This window comes from Plectropomus leopardus, chromosome 12, assembly GCF_008729295.1.
Source record: "Plectropomus leopardus isolate mb chromosome 12, YSFRI_Pleo_2.0, whole genome shotgun sequence".
Classification (NCBI taxonomy): Eukaryota; Metazoa; Chordata; class Actinopteri; order Perciformes; family Serranidae; genus Plectropomus; species Plectropomus leopardus.
In genome coordinates, this window is record NC_056474.1 from 16,065,338 (window position 1) to 16,091,846 (window position 26,509).

Below are 26,509 nucleotides of genomic sequence, written 5' to 3' on the forward strand. Positions count from 1 at the left end.
GACTGACATCAAAACAGTGCCAGTCAAAGAGAACAAACAGTACAGTGCGTAGTTACACAGAGACACGCACACACGCACATAGTTTCTTGCTAGAATAGCCTGACGGAAAAATAAATATTGGTGCCTCTGCAACTGACTCAGTGTGGCTATAATGAATATCAAGGGGAGTGAGAGGGAAAGGCTGTTGACAGACACAGCTGTTAACACAACTGTGCAAGCAAACAGCCCTGGACAGGCTTCTCCACTTCACTGTAAATCATGTAGGTAGTATAACCTGACAAAAGGCTCTGACGATATCGATGTTTCCACTGCAGTGACAAGACGTCACACTCTGGTTATTGAAACTAATTGAAAGAACTGTTATTGCGTTTGGTCTTGGGGGAAATACTGATATATTTTCATAATGTGAACCAAATTTATCATACAGTTGGGAATCCTGTGTCAGAGCCTGTGATGAGATGAGCAAGGTGTTCATAATTTTCAACATGTAAGGTATGGCACAGTGAGAGATCTGACTTACTGTAGTAATGTTAGTGTAGAAAGAGACTAATTAATTAATTAAGTGTACCATTCGTTTTCCAAGCAGACAATGTTAGGAGAAAGGTAGTCACACATAGCCAGACCTATGTGCCAGCACTTAAGAAAGGTCTGGCTAAACCCATCATAATTCCACACTAAGGGACAAAATTCGTGATTGTATTTCTTTAAACCAATCACAATCGACTCTGGCGGCGTTAAACCCAGGATGCAGCAGCAGTGCTCTCGTGAAATAGTGTCTTTATGGGGAACTTGTTTTGATGGAACATTTCCATGGGAAGAATTAATGGCTAAATCTGCAAAAGAAAACACCACATGAAACATTAAAGATGTTAAAGTGTGTAGGTTGTTTTCTCAAGAGGCTGTTGTTGTTGTTGTTTCATGCACAGTGCTAAAAATAATTATGGAGGTAGGGTAGGTCTGGTCATGCAAAACCAGTTTCATTTAGCAACAGTGATTTTAAAAACTGTAACTATCAGGGATCCAGTGACAGGCTTAAATCCCCAGTCTAAATCCTGTGAGCCAGACTAAGAAACTGATAGCTGGAGCCCTTTCAAGGCTTATAGTTGAATCACTAGTACCTACAATGAGCAACTGTGTTAGAAAACATCTGGTTATTTGATAAAAAGCCATGTCACGGGCCTAAAGATTACTCTTTCATGAAAAACTGATTCTAAAATCTGCAAATGAAATTGATTCACATTCAGATTCTGCATCTGTTTTGGATGAATTTAGCAAATTCAAAGCACTTGTTTTTTCTCAACTGAAACAATGAAGCATTTTTATTCACTTCATCTGGCTGCCAGTTGCCATCTTTTATGCCAAACTGACTTAAAAAAATAGATTTTTCAGAAACAAAGCCAAAATAATTTAAACTAATGACCATAACATAAACGGATAATTACATAATCTCAGTGACTTCCACTTTGCAACTCAGTAAGGATTGATTAAAATGTTCAATAAATTTGAAAATGATGTGAATCTTATGATGTGGCCTAATCAGTCTCCAGATTGAAACTTTTGAATTTTTATTTTTTTGGAGCTGTTCAAGTATTCGAGATCCGTCTTGGTCTTGAGACCACTTTAAGAGGGACTCAGTCTCGTTTTGGAATCAAACACATTTTGACTCGGTCTCAGTTTCGGAAATAGCGGACTCCAGATTTTTTCAAGAGCGGTCACACAACAAATTTATTTTTCTAACATAATTACTGTTATTGCATGTAAAACTTCATTTTTCAAACCCAGACAATCATGTAAGTCATTTGTAGTTTGCTTTTTTGTTACCGATAAGGGTCTCGGCCCCTTAAAGTCTTCATCTTGTCTCGGTCTCGGCACACTCTGGTCACAGTTGAGTCTTGGTCTTGGTTAGTATGGTCTTGACTACAACACTATTTGGAGCAGTCATCATCCAGTATAGTCACTCAAACACCAGCTGAGATAAGGAGAGAACAATGGTGTTCATTCTTGCAGAAGAGATCAAGAGATTTTAATTTGTCACCCATCTGTATTTGTGACAAAGGATGTCATGATTTGATGGCTATTGTACTTTGATATGCTGTCTGGGGTGTTGATGGATCTCATGAGAGTTTTGCGGAGCCACTTCAGTGGGATGGAAACTGGGAGAGAGGGAGAGAGAGAGAGAGAGACGGACACAACAGAGACTAATATAGCTTCACTGTTCCATTATTTTAAGGGCTGATCACTTTGTTGTTGTTTCTGGAAGTATAACAGGTCACAACATTATCTTTTACAAGGACCCGACCTGTGTGCGTGTGTGTGTGTGTGTGTGTGTGTGTGTGTGTGTGTCCAATAGTTCTTCAGTTACACAGCAAGATCAAATTGCATCATTTGGGCTCTCCACCACACACACTCTCTCTCTGTCTCTTGTTCACTCCGACTCTTAGTCACCCCTGTTGCTCTCATCTCCCCCACTTTGTCTGACAGCTGCCCACCCGTCATGTTAGTGCTCCATCCATTGCTCTTGATCATCAGACTTTTTTTCATCCGTTTGACCCGGCTAAGGACAGAGAGGGCTTAAAATGCAGACAGTGGTGCTGCAGCCTCCACAGTTGACTGTTTTGTTTTAAGCAGACGGTGAAGTGTAAAGTACTCAGGCGTCCAATGTTCAAACATTTTTACGTGCTGCAAATGCTTGACTGGTGGCATTGTATAAATTCTGGCAGGGAGGGTAGCAAGGCATAAATAGTGATATGAAGAGGGAGGTGGGCGACTTGCAATAACTGTTAGTCCTGGCTAAAAACAGAGAAAAGATGGCTCTCCTCTCGTTGCCATTTACTAAGCCTCCGTTCCTGGTGCCTGTTGGTGTTTTTGGATCCAAGAGAAACTTTAGGCTCTGTGCCACAGCGGAGAGGCAGATTCATACAATGGAGTCCTTCCAAAAGTCCTCCATCACTCACACACACACGGTGCTCACACTCCATCAAACAGTCACACTGTCACGGGCACACGCTTAATTATTCAGTCACTAATTAACTCGTATACCCGGTTACGTAACTGAGGTTGCTTTTGTGAGTGGAGGGAAGAAGAGACTTGTGAGGAGAACTTGCTGGAAGAGCCGAGCTTTTGAACAAATTTCATCTGGCCCCGATGCTGATGCAACTTCTCCGGAGCATCTGAAACTGCTTGAAAAAACATGGAAATAAAAATATGTGTATCTGGTGAAGTTGTTAAGATGAGGCTGTGTTCAGATCAGCTTGTACATGCTCAAACACACAGCCATGTATGTGTTTAGATATCCCTTCATGGCTGTAAATGGATACCAGCTGTTGATGTATTTACATTATGTAATATAAAGACAGTTGTGTTTCTTTTCCCGCCTTTTCTTCCTCATCTCCCCATTTTTCGCCCTTGTCTTGCTTTAGTTCGTCATGCTTTTTGTAGTGACAGAAAATATTCCTTTTTTCATTGCTTTTTCAATTTATTTTGGCCTCTTTTGCTTTCACTCTCCCCTTCCATGACTTCTCTTTTACACCTGTTCCTTAATTTTTTATTACTCCTTGTGTCCTTTCTCTCCTCTGGTGTCTTACCTTCCTCCATTCTTTTCCACCTCCCCTCCTTCCTTCCTGAATCTTCTCCACTGTTGCTCCTCCGTCTCAGTGTGATGCCGAACAAGCTGTGAGGCTGTTTCTGTCAGCACAACTCTTGGATAATTGTGCATTTTTAATCGGAAACTCAGCCGAAGTGCAACAGCCTCGTATGCCTTCAAGGTGCGACTGTCAGAACTGTCTTTATTTTCACAGTTCATCGCATGTCACCACTCTCTTTAAAACCCTGTGGTTGTTCGGAGCGACTATACTTTTTGTTCAGTTGCATATATTTGTATACTTTTGCCTGGTGGTCAGATGATATGTTGATTGAACTACTTTGCTTCATAAGCCAGCCTTAAAGTAATACTTCAACCCCTGAATTATTATTTGTATATCAGTTACTCACCATGTGTTATGTTGAATTCAGGAAAAAAAACTTTATTTTACTGGCAAGCCTTCCAGTGAATGCAGAATCCAAAAAGGTCGAGCAAAAAAGCCAAGTCACAGTCGATCAATTTTTTTTTAGCTGACAATAGAAACAGAATAAATAAACAAGACAAAAAATTTCACCTGTAATCAGTATTTTGTCACAAGTTTTTCACCTAAAGTATTAATTTCTGCCGTTACTCAATCAAAACAGCAACAAAAGACGGACTTTGATGATGTCACGAAGAAATCTATTGTAGTCTGTTTTTAAGTGACCGAGGCAGAAATCATATTTATGGACGAGGAAATGTATGAATGTTTCATTCACGTTATTTTTAGTCATGTTATGTCATAACCTATATATATGTGTATTGGTCTTAAATACCGATCTCCTGTGTGAATATCCATTGGACCCCTGTGACTTTAATTCATCAATAATTTTCTCCAGTTTTGGAGTATTCATTCACCATGGAGGCATTCAAGAAAAACAAAGTTTTCTTCAACATAACACAGGGTGAGTAATTGACATAAAAAATATTATTTGGGGGCTGGAGTTTTCCTTTAAGAGTCCATATAGGTCAAATAAATTAAAGACACGTGAGTGTGCGTCTGAGTGTGTCTGTGATTGCGTGTAAATGTCAACAAATGCTTGTCATACAAACACTTATGCTTAATTAATCAGATCACAGTGGACCCTAACTTAGAGGGAAGATAACAAGAGATAATTGGTTAAAACAAGGCCCAGTGTGACACTGTCTGCTTTCATCTTTGTCACGGTGCGTACACACACACTCACACACACACACACAAACACAGACACACGTGCAGGCCTCTGATAACCTGACACGAGCAGTCACAGTCAAACTTAATCACACATTCCTCACAATCGAACAAAACTGCACTAACATTTAGCCTCATGTCTGTGTACAGAGTGGAAAATTCTTCATTTTAGTTAAATATAAGTAATCCTACTTAAGGTTTAATGTCTGGGCTTTAATACCAGGGCTGTAAGCGTACACATACATGGAGCCATGTGATAAATATGTGTGCACACTGAAAAACACACAATCTATTTTGGCTTTTTTTTTCATATGTTGACATTTACAGTAGTCACAGCTGAACTTTGTGAAGTGTCACCGTAGCATCAGTTTACCTCGGGCTAGCCCGGAGCCTGCAGGGTGTGAGGGGGTGGTGGGACTTTGTGTTGTTGCTAGAGCACATGCGACCATCACCTTTCATCAGCAATGGCCACGCTCTCCATCCTTAATGTGTCTAAACCAGTCTGCGACGTGAGTGAGTGCCCTGCATGCCTCTGACATCATGGAGTTTCCACTGCTGTGCTCGTCTCACCTCAGAGATAGCAGCTTTGATATTTCACACCGCTGGCTCACTTGCAGGGGTTCCCCACCCACCTCCCCTCCTGACCATAGATGGACTCTGGAGAGTTGCTGTTTATGTGGACGGAGGTCATCTGATAGCCCAGAGGTCAAATCTCCAGCAGTTCATGTTGTGTAAGAGTCAAGGTGGTTGACTTTAAATCTCAGTTGACATTTTTGGTGTTGCATCCCTGATTATGTTGTGATTGTGCCATTTTGAACACATTTTTGACCAAATATTCACAGAAATTCAGATATTCTGACAGAGCAGCACGTTCTTCATGGAAAAGAAGCTTATGCAAACATTTTATGCAATCATTAAAGTAGTTCTGGGTTTACATTCACCAATGTGCACTCTGCTGTAATACTATCCCACACTCTTGTGCTATAAATGAGGTGAGCACCCAGCCAGCTTGATGATTTACTGAAGCAAAGTGTTGAATGGGGTTGTTCCTTGTGGAAAATCCCAGAGACATCAACAGGTGTCAGTTTCACTTTTGCAACTTTTTCTCGTAGGAGATCTGCTGTTTGCAATATAATCATGTCTATTTTCATGTTATTGTGAAATAGATGTTATAGATTTAATGATCAGCTAGCTAAGCTCTTCCCTATGGTGAAGAAATGGTATTTTTAAAGGAACAGTGTGTAGTTGTTAGAATCTGTGTTTAGCAGTAGCTGATGACATGTAGGTACGGGGTCAGCAAACTTTTTTCCCTTGTGTGTGTGCATCCCTTGTGTGTGCGTCCCTTTTTTTTTATCATTCTATGTACTCTCTCTAAATTCGGACATTTTTGCAGGTCTGTGAAAGCAGCACAGGTGGAACTTTTCATACGTTATTTTTCCTCAGCAGCAGTTTGAGGAGTTTGAGTTGCTGTTTGGACAATTGAGCAGTCGGTCCGGTAAGAGCTGATCAGATCAGTGGATAAGTAGAAGTGCTGCTGCAGAAGCGAGTGAATGCAAACTCAGACCCAGTGCAATTACTGATGACTTTTTACTGTCTCTGCTCTCATGTTCTGCCACTCCGTCTGTGCCCAGATTACGCTCTGAGCTCTGAGAGTGTGCAGACTGGTCTACATATTTCAATAGCGCTCCTAATGAATGGTCCAGCTCCAAAAAATTTAAATCAATGCATGGCGGCAGATGTTTTGATCGTGGCAGGCCGCAACAAATAGATGAATGTGTATGAAACCCTGTGTAAGGTTTAGGGGGATTTGGTGACATCTAGCGTTGAGGATTGTAGAGTGCAATCAGCTGAAACTTCTCCCATTTAGAATTCCTACAGTGTTTAATGCTCAGAAGATTTTAAACCAGGGGCCAAATTATGTATAGTGGTCTCTTCCTCGTGTCAGAGACAGGCCACTAGTCCAGCACTAGCTAATGTATGCACACCTTTTTTCTCAGCTAACTTAAGATTCAGACATTTAGGAGATTTTTCCTGAGGGTCAAATTTTCCATAGAGGTCTCCTCTCCAAAACAAACTGACCCGGTGATTTAAACTGATAAAAACATTGTATAGGGCAGTTTCACATTAAACATTTGTTGTATTTCTGGAACTATGATGGCCGAAGAGAAAGTGCAAATGGCCCTATCTCGAGCCGCTGTTTGGTTTGTCTGTTCTGGGCAGCTGTACAAACGTGGTGGTGCAACATGGCGATCTCCATAGAAAAGGATCCACTCCACACGTACATATAAACAGCTCATTCTAAGGTAATCAAAGCACAACAATTTTCAGTTTCAGTGCGATTATACATTAAGCAAACATTCTTATTATATTAAATCTAAATTCTGCCAATATATCTTCCTAAATCCTACACACTGGACCTTCAGTAGTGTAATTTAGGAAAATGCAGCTGGCCTTTTCCCCTGGTGTTTGGTAATACAACAAGCAGCAGAGGAATACTGGGTTATTCCAGTGGATTACCTCTTTCCTGTGAGAATCACATGTCAAGCCTTTTCTTGAATATCAAAGGGTTTATCAGGTCAGTCATGCAATCTGATTCCATTGTTGGACCGCTTGTATCTGAGTCTGCAGGAAGGAAACACCTCCATGTTTGGCCAACATTCCTCTCTATGTGCTAGCAGCTGGTTTTCGTCTCCTCCTATTTAAAAAAAAAAGCATGTTTGTTCATGAATTTCCTGTACAAATGGACACACAGACATAACATAACAAATGCACAAACTAACAAACAGCTCAGACATGTCACATACGGATGACGGATGTTCACCACAGTTTGTTTTTGCAGATTTGTTATGAGTGGTATGATGCTTTTTAAGACCGGGACTCAAATTTTCCATCACACACACACACATGCACACTCACACAGCCAGCAGAACGAGGTGATATGATACCTCTAACTTTAGTCTCCCTCTCTGCTGCTCTAGATAATCCAGTTAGGATGCGTTATCAGGAGGTTTTAGCGTCCTCGCTTCCAGCTGGAGGAAAAACAGACTCCAGGCTCCAGACTGGCCTGGTATCCTGAATAAACCTTTGTCACATGAACACGTGTAATACATGCACTCTAGGATCTCCCCATACACACACACACGGACTGACATGCATGCAGCACATGCTGTGAGATTTCTTTTTTGGCAGTGTTTGTGTGCAGGTGAGTAGGTGACCTTGTGTGTGTGTTTGTGTGTGAAGGTCAGAGGTTGCAGAGGGCACCAGCTGATGTCACAGACCCAAAATGAGAGTAGTGTCCTTGATGACAGCCTGGCAACTATAATTGTCGTGACAACCCCTAGGAATGAGCTGTCATGTGACACCCCTTCCTCAGAGCTGAGCACATGGAAAAAGAAAACACACACACATGCACACACATAGCTGGGTCAGCGGGGGGAACCCTTCTGAAACAATGTGTGGCATACCTGGGGATTTGAGAGCAGAGGGCAGGAGGGATTTAACCCACTCTGGAGAGCACCAAACGTGGGCATTAAAAGAAGCCACAGACCCTCATTTTCACTATAAACTGAATAGTGAACGTGAACCGATATTCCTTGCTTCCATAAAGGATGATGTCACCAGTTTTCATGGTGTTTCTCTGACCTTTTTTGAGATGGAAAGAATCTCCAGCGTTCCTATAAATCACATCTTGTTTGTCATGTTGTCTCTCCTTCGTACAAAATGTATTTTCCAAAGCTGCTGCTCGCTTTTGGCACACTAAAGTAAGATTAAAGTTATCTAAAATAACCTGTTGAGCCTGTGTAATTCAACCCCCGGCACTTTTTCTCATATTCCAGCCATCCATAAAGAAAGCGCTCAACGATTTCAGTGTGACAAGCAGTGCTGACATATTTCCTCCCTTGTTTTGAAGCCAGCGTCACGGGGATAGCCATCAAGGCACGGCATGGCTCCAGCCCTCTGATACTTGGAACACACACACACATAAAAAAAATTGTGCATAAGCAACACAGCACAGGGTTGCTCTGCTGTCCTTCTTTAATGCATCTGTGGCAGGTGTTGCTCCTTTTAGCTTTAATTCTGCTTTTATAGCTCCTATCAGCTTTCAGTTGTTGAACAAAAATTTAAATGCAGTCCTTTTATGTTTGCTCACATGTTTCCAAGATTTAAGTTATAGATCTAAGACCTTTTCATGCACACAAAGATATATTTCTCTCAAAATTTGGTCACAAATTCGTTAAAATCCATGCTATTGAGCACTTTTCCTTTCTCGTCATTATCCATCCGACAGGTGTGGCACATCCAGATGCTGATTGAACTGCACCATTTTTACTCCCGATAGTCACAACAAACACCACTCTAAAATTAGCAGTTTTATCTTGAAAGAAGGATTTTACATGACAAGCACAACAGAAATTCATTTTTGGTCACAGATACCTCAAAGGATAAGTCAGTATCTGGTGTTTGCCCGATGCAGTGGGACACATGTCCTTCAGAGAGATTTGACCAGGTTGTTGATTTTGGCCTGAGGAGTGGTGGCCCACTCATCATCAATGCCTGTGTGAAGTCGCCAGATAGCAGGACTTTGAGGTCAAGACCCTGCTTAGGACTGTGTATGTAGATGAGTTTCCTGAGACTGTTTCTGATGGTTTGTGCAGAAATTCCCCATTTTTGCAAACCTGTTGCATCAGCTGTTAGAAAGGCTAAATATCAAACTGCAAAAACATCTATTGGATATTTAGTTTTCTATCCCCCAAAAAGGGGTGCAGCCTTGACATTTTGCAAAACACCTGTGTGCGTGGTCTGATAAGCGTATCCAGCTAGTTGGCAGTATGAATGAATAACAAGCAAGTTTTTGCAAACAAATTTGAGATAGATATATCTAGTGAGTGCATAAAAAAAGTTTTTTTTCAAGTTTTAAACTTGAACCTGTGGCAAAAAAGTGTTGCATTTAAATTTTTGTTCTGTCCATATGTGTGATAGACATACATGCTTACTATGAGTGTACAGCATTTCTACAGACTGCACAAATGTGTTATTGAGTGTGTGAGGCTGCTAACTGAATCAGTCTTACACGCTCGCACACACACAAGGATCTTTTGGAAGCTGGTAATTAGTTGAAGCAGTCAGGTGATAACAAGCGCCAGCCACACGTTTGCAGCAGAGGTGTCAGTGCCAACGTGCTGCCGGAAGTCACAGCTCCTCCTATCACACTCTTCACCCGCTTCCAAGACGGATGCCCTTAAACACAGATGTGCAGGCACAAGCACGCAACTTTAAGTGCGAGATAATAGAAGTGTTTCTAAGGCTAACACACACAAACTTCACCTTTACTGAAATGTGTGCATCAAGATATATGTATCCACCATGTCCTCCTCCTACTGCTTCCTTCTCCCTTTTTTCTTTTGCCTGTCTTCTCCACCCACTCATCCTCCTCCTCCTCCATCTACACAATCTATGAGTCATCTGACCCAAAAGGTGAGATGCTGCATTCAGTTGTTTTTATTCTTCTTTGCCTTGCTTCATGAGAGACAGTCTTCACTTTTCTTGTGTCCTCTTTCACGCCCCTCATAGGCTTTCAACAACATGTCACGCAGTGACAGGCGACAAGTTGCAACCTTTTTGCTTGTGATGGATTTCGTGCATTCTGAGGTCATGTGAGGATAGTTTGGTCCCACCTGAATGCATTTTATATGAACCCCGTGTGGTCATCTAGAGACAGAGGTTTCCATCTGTGCTCATGACTGAACAGCAGCTCAATTAAATAGATACTGTGTGTGTGTGTGTGTGTGTGTGTGTGTGTGTGTGTGTGTTTGCTACCATGATAGGAACTTGCTGTTTAATCATACAGTTTGTCATTGTTCTATTGATCACACCATGGTATACTCATCCTGAAAAACATATTGGGGATTTGAGTCATCAGACACATATTAGTTTCAGTCTTTCTGTTATTCCTCTCTTTGACCTTCTTTCCTCTCACAGCATGTCTCATCTTCACTTTTCCTCCTCTGTTCTTTCCCTTTCCTTCAGGTTGTGGGAACAGCAGCATGAGCGGCGACATGTACAGTGCCGGCTATCACTCCATCACCAACATAGACTACTCCTCTGTGTGCATCAGTACAATGAGCGCCAGGCACAGTGACTGCCCGGGTATGACCTGGCATCAGATGGACATACGCCAGCTCTCCTTCCCCGATGCGTCTTTCGATGTCATCCTAGAGAAAGCCACGGTGGATGCCCTCATGGTGGAAGAGAAGTCACCTTGGAAGCTGTCGCTGCACACTGCCTGTTTCCTGCACCAAGCACTCACAGAGGTATTGTTAAAAATTTGTGAATCCTGACAAGGGTTGAATATTTCTTGAATTTGGATCACAAATTTTATGAGAAAATTTAGCCAAAATTGATAACATTTTTCGACAAAACATACGCTGGGAGTTTTATCGTAAGTGTTCTGTTGTGTTCTGTAGCTATTATCCTTTTTCCACCAACATGGAACTGGTCCCATTCCAGTTCTAGCACCTGATTTTGAACAGTTAAGAGCATTTTAGGGGGTAGACTGTGAGGGATCTTGAATCTTTTACTTTCAAGGGGCAGCTCTAGAAAGCCTCGAGCATACTGGTCTCATTTTTGGATAAAAACAAATATCTGTAATAACAGCACAAAGGTTTCAGTTAACAAATGCAATCAGCCATCTTGCTACAAATGTTTACTAACGTAGTGCTTTGTGCAACGCTCCTAGTTGATGAAACGTCCTTGCTTACCATGGTTCTGATCAAAACTGTTGGAAACGCGGCTGGTTTGCTCAATAGTATCACAGTTGCAAGTGTCCTGAATTGTGTTGTTCAAGAAACAAAGCTAGCTTGGTGCAAAACAGGTGTGTTTGTTTGCTTACTGAAAAAGAGATGCCAAACTTTTACTGCCGTTGCCAAACACAAAATTACAACCCTCAAATACTATTATTTTGGTAATGTAGGTAGATCAGCATCTCAGCTGTGGCAGATTTTATGCCTCGCTGCCTGCGACAACCTTGTCATGACGCTTTACGTTTTTGGGTTGTCCGTCAATCTATCCCATTCTTGTGAACACGATACCACAGGAATGCCTCAAGGGAAATTTTTCATCAGTGAGTCCAAGTAGACATTTGTGACAAATTTTAAGTAATAAGATTTTGGTGGTCTAACCTCAAGGTCAGTTTTACTGTTTTGGGCCATAACTCAAGAATTCATACACCACTGATCACAAAGTGCCACACAAATGTCTAAAAGGATATATTATGTTCTACAAAAACACTTTTCTGATTATTATTCAGTGTCATAAGTCAGGAGCAGAAGGGGAGAATTTTGGTCAAATACTGAATTGGTGACACCAATGGTGGGGTTGATTGTGTGGATCTTCTGTGCTGCTGGGTTGAAGATGTGCGTGAAGCTAAGACCTAATACCTTCTGTTTTTCACCATGTCGGTTAAGTGTTGCTTTCTGGACATACAGTGGATCTTCTAAACAGTTTTTGGGATCATCTGGTTAAAAACAATGTTTTTGCTCCTAATAAGATGCATCACCAAGTAGGTTTTCACTTACTTTGCTTTGGTGTTTGGTAAACTTAGTAAACATACAATAAACATATTAAGGGCAAAAATAATAATCAGGGAATGTAAAAAAGAAAAAAAATCACAGTATAACAAAATATATATACAGTTTACAGGGATAACAGTCCAAGATGTGTGCTAATGTAATGCATACAGAGAGTGTCTTTTGGAGGGATAAGAAACTGTATCAGTGGGGGTCCTGCTCCTTGTTGATGAAGGCTACTTGAAATATATTATTCAGATTTTATCTCTCCGCTGCCAGTCTGTATTATACAAGCTACAAGAGTCTTTACTCACCGATGATGATTTGACTGCTTTGCCACAGCAACAGTTTATCTATAAATGATTTCTCCCTGACAGTGAAATCGGTAATAGCGGCACTTTACAATTCCACTCCATCTCCGCAGCCCATCAGTTGACTTACATGACGTCGAGTGCCCTTCAGCTGCTGGCTGCAGCACTAACCACTACTGTGTCAATGTGACAATGACAATGTTTTGGCCATTAGCCATGCTTGACCTTGACACAGTAAGACAAGAGAACGCTGTTATCAAGTGAAGTAGGTGACTCCCGAGCTCTGAATGGGGAAGAACTACTTATGATGCACTGACTGCCGCATTTGGAGCACTGCTAAATGAGTTGTAATTCAAAGTTTAGTTTGTAATTGCAGGTGTAGTTTCGGCACAATACACAGACTGAATATATAATTACAGTAAATGCAGCGGTGGGAAAGGTCAGATTTCGTGAATCATTTTAATGGAAGCAGACAGAGAGGACTAAGTGTAGCTAATGTTAATGCAAATTTAATCTGGAAGAACACTGCTGGCCTTTTTACCTGATAGTTTTAAATTATACATGAATGACAATATTATGTTGTTTTTCAGTTGGATATTCCACTGAAATGTTGCAGTGAGTAGGCTGCCAGCATAGAGTTTATGCTAATATTTTGGATTTTGCATTAAAGGGGCCAATTCATGTTTTTTCTTATTTTTTTTCTCATGTGTATAATGCTCCAATGTCTGATGGTCATATTAAATGTGGCCAAAGTTTCAGCCAATAAGGTAAACTTATGTAAAAGTAATACCTATGAGCAAAAACCTCAAATTTGAGACCGTTCTGAATACTTTGTATTTTTGTAGTTTTTTTCTAACTTCGGGACAAACAGACATGAGCGTGAGGTGGATTTCTTTATATGAACAGCTGCTCCAGGCACGCTACTGCAAGTGTTACATGCTAACATCAGGGGAACATGTAATCTTGGTTGGTGAATATGTTAATTTCTCCCCCACTTCGGATCATGGTCCTGCTGGAACTTGTCAGATTGTGGACATTGTGGGTTCAAAGTTTTTGTTGCTGATTTTTCACAGCAGTGCTGCTACACGTTTCTCCGTAACAGTCAGTCCCTGGCTGCAATGACAGTGCAGGGATGTTGAATCTGCTGTTTGTTTGTTTTTGACATGCAGTTTTATTAACTGTCACAAACAGGGTGTAAAAAATCAGTGACTATGTTTACACATACACACACTAATATTCCACTATTATTCCTTATAGGACAATTTTCTGATTTTGACACGGGTCTTTTAAACATCATACTCAGGATTACTGAATTAGGCCTTTAATTTTTTTTTAAAAATATTTCTGATTAAGATGTGGGATATGCTGGTGTTATTCAGGTTTTAGGAGCATACTTTGAACATGTATACAGTGCAATTCGAATTTGCATCTCAGGTGGGGTTTTTACCACAGTTTGTGACACATGGCGTCTTACCTGTGTACGATCAGCTCTGTGTATTGTACACAAACCAGCTAGCCAAGTCTAAATAAGATGGGAGCTGGGTGGAGGGTGTTCCTCAGGCAGATGAAAGTTCCTGGTAAATGACCATCACTAATATTAACCTACTTGGTGTTGGCTATGTTGTATGTCATTTACAGTAAATATCACCATAAAAAAAACGTGTTTTCTGTTTAAAAAATATAGATCTAGGAAGATGGCAAGTACTCACCCATTTTTTAAGCAGTTAAATGTTTTGGGAAATTTGATTACCTAAATTTAAACAGCACTGTGTCAAATAGATGACCCTTTAAAACAGACATCAGAACAGTGCATTGCATGCTTTTATAGAGGTCATCACCGACAGAAGAGGAGGCCTGAAAAATGTTATCAGACGGAAGTATTTAAAGGATCTTTCGATCACCTCAAATCAACTCAGGTTTATAATGCTACAAGCTTTACCAGGGACAAGCTTGACTCTAGGAGTAAACAAAGGCATATACTCTGCTGTATATGGGCCAAGTTTTAAGGACAGTGACTGACACACACACACACACACACACACACACACACACACACACACACACACAGAGAGAGAGAGAGAAGTAGACAGTGTCCTGGGTGTTTTCCTCTAACAGAAGGAAGTATTAAAAAAGGATCAGTGAGTGTGTTTGGGGGACAGATGGGAGGATTTGACTTCCATTCAAATGAAGTGAAGCTGAACTCACGAAGCAGCTCCCGTTTGAAAGCCATTACAATAAAAGAGTTGAGTTCCTTCTCAGTCATCATCACCTGCCTCTCTTCGCACCATCTCTTCTTCTCACCTCAGCCTTTCACTCTGTTTTCCCATCATTTCCACTTTCCTTTCTCTCACCTGCTCCATGCTCAGGACTGCGTGGAGACGGTAACTTGTGATTGTGTTCATGTTTTCTCTCTGCTGCACTCCGTGCGTTGTGCATCTCTGTATGTGCAAATACCGGGCTGTGTGTGTAATCATGAGAAGTTGATAGCTCTCCGCACTGGTGTATTTTTTCTCCCTCACTGTGGCTCATACGGGCACGGCGCAGCAGTCACGATTTCAGTTTATGTGTGTTTGTGTGTGTTTTGCAGGAATGTGGGAGGCGGGTTCAGAGCCTACTTTCATTTCATATCAAAAAACAAAAAAAAAAACATTCTCACTAAATGGAAAAAAAGGGGACAGATGGAGAAAGATGAGAGATAGAAAGGCGAGAAGGAGAGGAAGAAACTGAAGAAGCAGGAAAATGGCCTGGGTGATAAAAAGGGAGGAGATCCCTGAAGATTCTTTAGCTGAATTCACACACAAGGAAGGAGGAGAGTGAGGAAAGAGGGGGGGACTGCATGACAGCACATGAGAAAGAGGAAAAAGAGGGGGAAAAGGAGACAGAAACTGAGACTGACAGAAAGCTAATGAGCAGTGCGCCAGTGTGAGACCGATGGAAAGAAGGTAGCAAAGGAGAGGGAGAAAGAAAGAGGGAAGGGGAGGGAAAAAGAGTGGAGCGCATTTTAATCTAAAATCATGCTTTGAGAGTGTTTGCCAACAAAAGCAATCATGTTGAGGTAATAACATAAGCTATATGGTGACAATCAACATTCAGTACCTCTTCACATCAAAAGATCGTGTGCAAATACATGTTTGAGCGTGTTAAGATCATGAAATGCAACAGAAAATGCAGAAAAAGACCTCCTCGCGCAGTCATTGCTGGCGCCTATCAAGGACAGACTGTACATAGAATTGTGGCACAATAGGTGCACCGACAAACAGTTTTATTTTTGTTGCTAACGTGCACACACAGAATCTTACAGTAGATGCCGTGGTGCACTGAGGTGTGAAATTTATTTCGCAGCCTGACATGCTCTGTGAATCACTCTTACTGTTGCTATGGAGACTCTTTTGTTGGATATCATCTCAGACTAACACTTTTAATTGCTAACCTTTAGTCCTGTTTAAAAAGGCAAAGACAAGTCCTTGGGCTTGTTCAAAGAGGTCAAAATGTTTTAAAGTTCTGTTTAAAGAAGTAAATATAAATTTGTGATTTAAAGGGTAAGTTTAGTAATTTTCAACCTGGACCCTGTTTTCCCCACATTTTTGTGTCTAAATGACACAAAACTTAAGTGAGACAGGCTGCAATGTAACCACTCAGAGCATGTTTGCACTGCTTTTTACTTACACTGAAAGTGCTTATTTTTGCCACTCACAGGCTCAGATTGTTATTCTAAATCTCTGACAAAATTATGTAAAAGATCTGACAGAAAAAGACCTTTTTGTTAAAGAGTAGCTTAAGATCTTTTAAGTTTAATCTGAAATCACCCTGAAATCACCATCACGAAACCCACCAGACCCTAACCCCATTTTTTTAAAAAAAAGGAATTTTAACACGTTTAAAGCCAGCATATGTTTGACATTTAACTAGGTGAATTAAGGGTTAATTTCTACCAAACCAGAGTCGGTTATTATTGGAACATTGGGGAAAAAACAGTGATCTCAAATTGTCAGTGCATATTGCCCTGAGTAGTTACATTGCCGCCTGTTTCGCCGCTGCTGCTCTCACTCAATCACTAGCTTTGATTTAGTGGCAATAAACCTTTAATTCACCCAATTAGATGTGGAAATATTCTGTCTCTATATATGCTGGAATTACTTTATATTTAAAGGAAATCTGCATCTGACAATAACATTTCCAGGGCTTTCCTGGTATTACTGGACCAGTTTCAAAATTGTTGATTTCATGGTCACTTAGATACAAAAAGATGGGAAAGTAGGATTCAGATTGAAAAATGCCAAACTTACCCTATTACATGATACTCTGTTGATTTTTTCGTGGTGTTTTTGTATTTTTTCTTCCCTCACTGATGGATGGTCAAAGTGCAGAGTCAGCTGAAGAACAGTGTCCCTGGTGTCTGTTCATTTTTTTTCTGAAGGACATTGAAGTGGAGATTGTTGATAATGCAAGGTCGCAAATTTTAGCCAAGTTTACAAGTTTGGTAATTCTGCAAAGTGTCAGTAAATATAGTTCATGATGTTTGTGCAGACCACTTGTCGTTTTTCTCAGAAATGTTAACTTTTTGAAAACTAAGAATAGATCTTTTTGAGTGTGTTTTTAAGACAGTAAAAAACAGTAAAAAGGGGAAGAATTTACAAAATGAGATATTTAGTGATTAGATTACTGTCTTTCTGATTCTTTAAATTGTATATGACTTGTCTTTCTCTCAGAATGAAATGTTAGATTAGTTCTCAGTTTAGCTAATTCCTAAGATTGTTGTGCTCACTTCGGGCACATTTTAGCCAAAGTGCTTTTTCACTGCAGCATCGTTTAAGTGTGCGAGAGGTTTGAGATAGAATCATACAACCCCACAATCCAGAGGAATCCCCACCTCCACTGGGCTAATGTATCGGAAAACACTGTGTACCTACCCACCCATCATGGCAGGAAGGCTCATGTCATGACATCATCCTGAGCTGGCTTAATGCAGGGAGTGAGAGACGTTCATTGACATTGATTGGTTGTCCCTGGCTCCTGCTGTGGAGAGTTCTCCTCTGCTCCATTACCGGGAAGCTTGGACGCCTGCCGGGAAGACGACCCCAGGGGAACATTCATATTAGGACACACACAAATAGCTAACATCATAACAGTCAAGCACACATATAAGCTCTCGTCTTTTTTCTGAGTTCTTGAAAAATATTCTTGTAATGTCCAAATAACACTAAGTGTGTGTGTGTGTGTGTGTGTGTGTGTCCGTCTTTCTATCTGTCTTGATGCCTGTAGGTTTTCATTGCTGTTGGAACCTTTTGTGCCAGGATAAAGTGGATTACACCAATCCACTTTATTGTCTCTCTCCTCTCGTTTTTCACACTCTCCCTTTTCTGCCTCACCCCATTCCTTGTTCTTGTAAAAGGTGAAGCTTAAAAAGAGACAATTTGTAGGCTTAACTTAAAACCTGACATTATTAACATAGATTCAGTTCAGTCTGGATTTAGGCAGAAAGCCAAATTCATAATTTAAAATTGGACTCTGAGTCCTTTTCCTGTGGGACTTTTATACTTACAAAGCATGGACATAAAGGTCTGACAGCCCAGTTGGCATTATGTGTTTCTGCAAACTATGAATACATTACATCTTTACATTTCATATGCATCAAATCAGTGTTTATACTGTGATGTAGTATGAGAGCTGACTTTGTCACAGTGATGTGGAGGGCATGGAGGATGACATGAGATCCACTTTAGAGCATACTGTTCCAGACCAACAAATAACATAACTGATTGTGTTTTAGAGAGTCAAGTTGCATTTCCATCGGCTTTATAGCCACCAAATGTGTCTGTTTTTAAAGGGACCCAGTGCTTTGTTGCCACAGGATAAGTCCACAAATATGTTTTTTTTTTTTTTTTTTTTTTACCAAGACATCACTGCATTCCTGCTGGAATAGTGCAATTAAAGGCAATTGGTTTTCACTGAGACATTGCTGTGTTTCCAGCCAGAGAAGTGGAGTGAAAGCTTTGTTGGAATGTAAAGCTTTAACCTATCTGCTACATAACAACATACATATCATATACATATATGTGGTTTGGTGGGGGGCACTATTACCATCTGGGATTGCTGTTGCCATGAGGGGGCGTTACATGGTCTGCAGTAATGTTTGGGTAGGCGGTGCTTGTCAAGTGGAATTCACGTGAATTCGAGGACCCAAAATTTCCCAGAACACTGCGTTGTTAATAGATGATAAAAGTTAACCGCTTCATCTGTCAGTTGTTTTTCAGTTTTGGCTGATTGGTGTATCTGTGATAAGCTAAAATTGACTGTTAACAGCCTCACTGCTGTATCAGCCAGTTTAAAGTAACAATGGTGCAGGGATGGTCCGACACGCAGTTTGGCACCATTAAAAGTTTGCTGGACTATTAGCAGTTGCTTTTTGCATCATGCCCATGGATGTACAGACAGCTATCACCTGAATATTTTGATACTGAAGAAAACTTAACATGTCATAAGTTTCTGTTCTGAAGATATAAGTAGTGGAGTTATGGATGTTTATCCAGGTAAATATGTCATTATATTAATAGATGTGAGTTATGACTCTAAGGAGAGCAAATTTTGGTGCAAACTGCAGCAGTCAGATGCCAAGGCTTTTAAAGTACCTTAAGTGCCTTAAAGCTCACACAGTATCTTGACCTCAAGTGATGTTTATCATCTGCATTCCCCTTCAACTCTCCTATGCCTCTCAGTTTGGATTCTGTAGGTTTATAATACTTAAACAAAGAAGAAGCAATAAGTCCTAGCAGCCTAATTTATGGAGTGAGTTTGTCAGTAAAGTCCTGATTAATGTTGATAGCAGCTGACACTTATTCTTTACATCACCACTCATGAGTGGTTGTTTGTGTTTATCTACAAGCCTTACGAGCCCTTTCCTCCTTTGTCTTTTTTGCACATATGTACATATACGTGTTGTATTTTTTATGCCTGTGCATCCCCAAATGAATATATGTGTTTGTGTGCTTGGGTTTGCATACCTGCAGGTTGCTTTGCAGGTTTATGTTTGCATATGTGCTTACTGCGGTACATGCACGCTTTTTTTTTTTTTTTTTTAGTATTTCTGCATCATTTTTTGTGCATACCTCCCATGGTTTGTGTGTGTGTGTGTGAGTGTATGCGTGTGTGCTGGCCCAATGAGCCCTGTCCTCTCCGGCTCCAGCAGAAGGAAAGTAGAGCAGTGGAGCACACGTGAGGGAGAGGGAGCGTGGGTGATTGCAGTTCTGCTTGCGCATGTGTAGAGATGTGAGGATGGGATCAAAGACGGGCGTGCGAGTGCAGTTGTGTTTGCTTGCAGAGCATATTTATATTTATTTATTTCCCAAGTGCATGTTTGCTTCTTGTGGTGCTTGGCTGTCCACACAATTGAGTGTGGGATTGCAAAAATATCTGTGTGTGCATGTGTGCATGTATAAGCACATACCTGCATCTACCTGTGTCCTTACATGTGTTTTTTGTGTATGTGTGTGTCAGGGGATGCACTGATGCCGAGACCCCCCTGGCTCTCCAGAGATTTTCACACGGCTCAGGCATGATTCTCTACACGTGCTCAGTCATACATACACTCACCACTGGCCATTGACAGATGGTCTCTCCCACACACACACAAACACACTACAACACCACCATCAACACAACACATGCGTGCATTATATGGTATTTTTTTTTAATGCCATAATCAGTTTTTACTTTTATCATCATTGTATGTTGGTTTTCTTCCAGTAGGACCAAAAAATTAAATTCATTAGCTTCATACAGTTTGCTGCTTTTTTATATTTGGGGCATTTGTAAATTAGAAAATTTCTTTTCCCTCTTTTTAAAGAAGAATTTTTTAAAGGGTAAAATAAATTAGAGAGTCAAACACAGCTACAGTGTGGTCTGAGGATCATTAGATGTATTTGTTGCAAGCCCTCACAGTCAATACTTCCTCCCCTCTAAACGTGTTTTCTACATCTTCCCTCTTGTCTTCTGTTCCAGTTTAATCCGATGCCCTCTCTGCACTTTTCACCTCCTGCTTGCTTTCTCTATCTGCGGATTCTTTTGTTAATCCAACGTTAAGGTTTGTCCCAGCTGTGAATAGGGAAGCCCCCGGAGCCAGACGCAATCCCTCTGTTCCCTTTGACACACACACACACACACACACATACACACACACACACACACACACACACACACCGACACTCTCCCTCCCCCTCGCTCACTCAACCTCACACACAAAGGCTGTTTCAAGTTTACAGGACTGTCCGCACGGATATAACGTGTCCTGTAATGTGCTGACATGGGTTGGCAGATGCAACTGTGTAAAACATGAGTCATGACTAAATCTGACTGCATGCTTTAATGCACACATCTCATGCATTAATACTCATGATCTCGTGCACACACTTTGAACACACGCAGTTTGGGTTGTTATTGGTACGATGCTGCTGATTGCAGTATTACTGTGGGAAACACTGTGATTTTTTTCCCCCTCTATTCACAATGCACAATAAAATCTGTACTCAGGACAGAGATTATAATCTATATGGACTGCCTTCAGTGTGTATTTGTATGTGTGTGAGCAGGCAAAACGCAGAGGGAGATTTAGGATGTGATGGTACGTGTATGTGTACAATACTGAGGGGGAATGTGTAAAGACGAGAGAAGACGGAGAGCATAATACACACTGGGGGATGTAGATCATCTCAATACAATATTATATTGATTCCTCTGACAATGATATCTGCTGGTTTCTGAAAATCTGCTACGATTTTCAATTTGATTTGATTCAGGGGCCTGCAATTGATATGAGATGATATCATCTGATCATTTAACATAATTTAGTACAGAAGAAGAAGCCACCCCTTTTCATATTTGCTTTTGGCCATAAAAGATAAAAACATTACATAAATAGTGGTAATGGTTGTAACCGGTTAAGTGCAGTAAAGTTTACTTTAAATTGACTCTACTAACATGCATCAAACAGCAAACAGAATAAGTTAGTTTTCAGGGCTGTCTGTCAGAGAGCCCTTTCTGGAAGAAATGTTTTCATTTTAGAGGACAGTTCAACCCAACATCAAAAATGCACGTTTCCCTCTTACCTGTAGTGCTTAGGCCATGATCTTTTTGCCAGAACTTCAGGGCTAACTGGCTAACTTCTCCCCAGAGCCATTGGACATGGATTAACAACAGCATTTAACATGAGCATAAAGTTAAGTTTAGTATTATCTGTCAATGTTCACAGACAAAAAAGTAGATTTTTGCTAGTCATTTATTATAAGTTAAAAATTAGCCTCTACTTATAGCTTAACAAATAACATGTTATTTATACTTTTTCTCACTCGCCATGACTGTAGTAGTGACTGTTTAAGTCACTACTTTTCTTGACAGAATGGCACAGCACATTTTGGATGTATGCATGTTGTTCAGCTTTACATTGTTAAAACAGAGAAGCCAATGTTGCTGCGAGAAGTTAGCGACATGAGATGCCCGGCCAAGCAGGAGCGTTGTCTTTTATTTTGAAACATCATTGTTTATGTAAGGCATGTGCTCTGAATATTGACCCTTATTTGTATAAAATATTTCTACACTGCCAATTTATGCTTGAGTAAATATCAAGTTCTGCCCTCCAACAGCAGATTCATAGCCCCTCCATTTAAACCGAACAGGCTGAAAAGTTTGTTCGGTTTATCCTGTTGCTAAACCCAAATCAGTGTGCCTCTAATTAAGATCTGAATTTGGGGATATTTTTTGATGTGTTCCATGGTCATGACTGTTTCTTGTGCTTCTATGGTATGCACTGCTTGTGTAATTGTATGTCTACTTTAATTGTATGTCTAACTTTTGTGTAAACTGACAGTTAAGTTGTCTCATGTGGTGTCATGCCGTGCTGTGTTGTGTCGTGTCGTATCGCATCGTATCGAATCGCAAATAACATTATCCTTATCCTATATGCTGCTTTCCATTATCTGCCTCCTGCTGCTTGACAGTGACACAGAATTTCAAAATAAAGCAGTATCCTAAAGATAGATGGATGTTTTTTGCTTTGCATTGATCAAATTGTATAATTGATCAGTGATACATCAATTGAAAAAGGTGGATTGTTACACCCCTAATAGATGCAGTAGTGGATATGAAGGGGACAGTAAGGTTAGTAGCTGCACAGGCTTTTCCAATATGTTTTTAAATGAAACAAAAGTTTTTTTTCCTACGACATAAACTGAAACAAAACATGAAGTATAGAAAACTTTGAATATGTCTGTCAGAGTTATAATCACACTAAACATACCTGCACTACTGCAAGGGGCCAGCCCAAATCAAGTAAACGTGTATGCGCATTCACACGCACACACACAGACACACAGTGTCCTTCCCAGGTCATCGTTGCCTTGACGACTGGTATCGACTACAGAGCACAGTTCCTATGGAAACAACGGATGCCTAAAGGAGGAAGATCATTAATTGGAATAAGATAATATAGGAGAGAGAGATGAGGAAGACTAGAGACAAGGGACAGGAAAAGAGATAGAGGGGAGGATAATGAGGAGAGAAAGTGTAGCTCAGCGGAGGTGTGGTCCCTGAAAAGACAGACCCTTACACTTGGTAAAAAACGAGGCTGTATTAGTGGCTTTACGCTGTCAATTTATCTTGTCAGTTTTTGATCATTTACAGTGCTTTTTTTGTTTGTACAAGTAAGAAAGGACAAGCACAACCTAGTAGGGAGTAAAAAGGGGGAAAATCCATATTGTGTAAACTCAATTTATGCTACAGTGAAGTAAAGTGGAGTACACCCCTTGAAGAAGGTTAGTAGACCAGAAAAATCTCCCAGGAGTCTCTGTAAGTGTGACTGTGTGAGCTGGGATGTTTTTATATTTCTCAGCTTTTTTTTAACTTTATCATTGTTAGTCAGTCTGTATACTGCAGTGGTTCTCTGTCTTTTTTGTTCGACGTACCTCCACAGTCATGAGTTTAAGTATCCCCTCATCAACATGCCATGCCCTAAATGTATTTTTTGATATTAAACTGGAAGTTATTTGACACTTATGTATATGACAGTAGATAGTGTTACAACCTGATTCGACAGTCAATGTTGTTAAAGCTCTGTCTCTTTTTTTTCTGTTTGTTCGGTAGCTTTGCTCAAGTTGCATTCTCACTATACCAAACCATATTTTTTTGTACGTGTTTGTCGCCTTGTATTATTCTGTATCCCATCTCTAAATTCTGAGGGTTTTTGTGGGTCCGTGAACACACTGTGGGCAGATTTCGTCATAAGTTCTTTTATTCCCTCTGCAGCAGTTTGAGTCTCGGGGTGAATGATCAATCTGTCATCAATGGATGATAGGTGCAGCTGCTGCAGAAGCAAATGAATGCAAACTTTTAGACCCAACTCAACAGTTAAGTTTCACTACCACTGTTCCTGCTGCTCCGTCTGTGCCCAGAGTACTCTCTGCGCCCTAAGAAAGTAGTGCAATGAATAACCAAATTGTATATTCCAGTTGCGCTCCTAATGAAGGGTCCAGCTCCAAAAATAAAACATCAGAACATGGAGGCAGATGTTGTCATGTCCCATTTGATCTAGTCAACCTTTTTAACAGGCCCTAAATGCCAGTGTTGAGAGATTTTTTGATGTCCTCGAACTCTTCTTCATCTACATCAGCTTTCCATCAATTAGTGAGCTTTAGAGGTGCTGGAACTTAAATTTTGTTTCCCTTGGAGATATTCAGGCTAGCTGTTTCCACCTGTTTTCAGTCTTTATGCTTAGCCAAACTAACCGGCTTTAGTCTTATTATTCTTGAGATGTATTGACCTCTCATCTAATGCTCCCATAGAGCAAATAAGCATATTTCCTAAAATGTTGAACTTTAACATTTTATGCTTCCCAAGGGTGCTAATTATTGTAGTGCTACGACAGTAGATCGTATGCTGTTCCGATTAATGCAGTTGCTGTCTTCCTGCGGTCCAGCACATTTTTGATGCTGTTCCCTTTAGTTTTGTAGACTGCTAATACTGACAGAAATGGGGCAAATAAGTGCAGGTACTAGGATTACTTTTGGTGTTGCATTTCTGTTGTTTGTTTTGCCCTTCCACAGTATTCCTTCATTATAATTCTTGAGTTTAATGCATTTTAGAAACAGTGACACACATACTGTAAACATGTACAAATGAGTGCAATGACAGAATGCCTTAGACATTTCTATTTACTGTACATACATATGCTTATACTTTACAGCCAGGCAGTGAGAGAAACACTTTGTATTATTTATACAGGGTGCACTCTTCCTCAGTTGGCTGCAGAGTCTGGAAGCTTCTTGGATAGGATGCACTCTCCCTCTCCCTCTCTGCCTCCGTCCGTATCTTTCCTCTCTTTTGTTCTTCGATCACAGAGCGTTAGAATGCAGGAGAATCGATACAGACACTGTTCTCTCATTAAGGCTTTTCAAAGTCAGAGAGGAGGGAGGGATGGAGGAAAAGGAGGCTCAGTGCTTTGCGTTTACTGTTTTAGTTTTCCTGTTGAAAGTGATCATTCCAGTTGACGAGATTTAGGAGGTTGGGTCTGTTTTGCATTTATTCCAGTCGACACCCCCGTCATAGTCATGTTTGTCTCTAACTACACGTTATGGAGTATGTATTCTGTCAGGCATTGCATATTAAAAGATAAACGAATCGTGCAAATATGCAGGCTTATGCTCGTGAGAGTGCTATAACTCCAGAGTGGATATGGACAGCATCGGGGGAAGTCAGAGAAAACTATCTCATCCAGCATGGAACAAAACATTGCTCTCACATAATGGGGTCAACCATGAGTCTGTGGCTGGTTGTACAAAATACCTCAAAGCCCCTTTCCCTTTGTGCGAAAATCCCATAAACAGCCACTTACTTTTGGATTTTGTATTTCATGGAAAAGGTAAAAATTGACTTACGCCAGTGTCAAATGACTGGTATTTATTGGCAAGGGCGCTGATCAGCTGTGATGGAAATAAAACACCTGGATAATTGCGCTAATTTTATCGCCTTTACCAGTGAGATGCAATGACGTGCTGACACAAAACACAGTCCACCTTCGCCTATGCAGCACTTAAACATTGTTCCAAATTTGTCTGCACCTAGTAGAGAGACTGAATAGGTAAGAGATATAAAAAAAGAAGAAACCACAGTAACATTTTCACTGGCCTCCATGCTGTTTTCTTATGTCTACTAACAGATTTTTCTGGTGTTGCCATGATGTTGAATGTTACACACCAGTAAAAAAAAAAAAAAAAACAACTGAAAGGCATTCTCGTCTGCTGTAGAGCAGTGTACACAGCTCTGCTCCACTAGCAATGGCCTATTGGTTGGGCTGTGTTTAAAAAAAAAAAAAAAAAAAAAAAACTTTACATGCCACATACCAGTGGGAGTGTTTATTGGTCTGATGCAGTACATTCTGGTAGTTGTAGATTTTCTACCTGTTGAGCAAAAGAAAATGCCACAGCCCTTTTTTCTCAAAAGTGCCAGTTTCAAAAGCATTTGCTTTTTTGTATTACATAGACAGCCTAGTTTCATGAAAAGAAAAAAAAAACATTCCCACAGTGAAATACTTCTTTAAGGTGTTTTGTGCAACCGGCACAATTTTTTTCCCAGCACATTATATCTATGTTTACATATCTGGGGAATCCAATATGCAATGGTTGTGCATGTAGGAGAAATCATCCATGGGTTGGTGCTTCTGTGCATTGGCATGTGTTCATGCATGTGAGTGTGAGGTGTTTCTGGGTAGATGGAACCTAACCAACTGTGAAAACGTCCTTCTTCCACACAGCAAGTCTATCAAGCCTGCATTTGGGTCCCTTTCTCTCCTCTGCTGCAC

At 40.6% G+C, this 26,509-nt stretch overlaps 1 protein-coding gene across 3 annotated transcripts in view; it reads left to right on the forward strand.

Moving 5' to 3' along the window:
* ece2a (endothelin converting enzyme 2a) overlaps positions 1–26,509 on the forward strand; it is a 91,264-nt gene that overhangs the window by 30,692 nt on the left and 34,063 nt on the right. For all 3 annotated transcript variants that reach the window (XM_042496974.1, XM_042496975.1, XM_042496976.1), the window contains exon 3: positions 10,818–11,101. In XM_042496974.1, the coding sequence (XP_042352908.1) occupies positions 10,818–11,101 (284 nt within the window). The remainder of the gene's footprint in view (positions 1–10,817; positions 11,102–26,509) is intronic.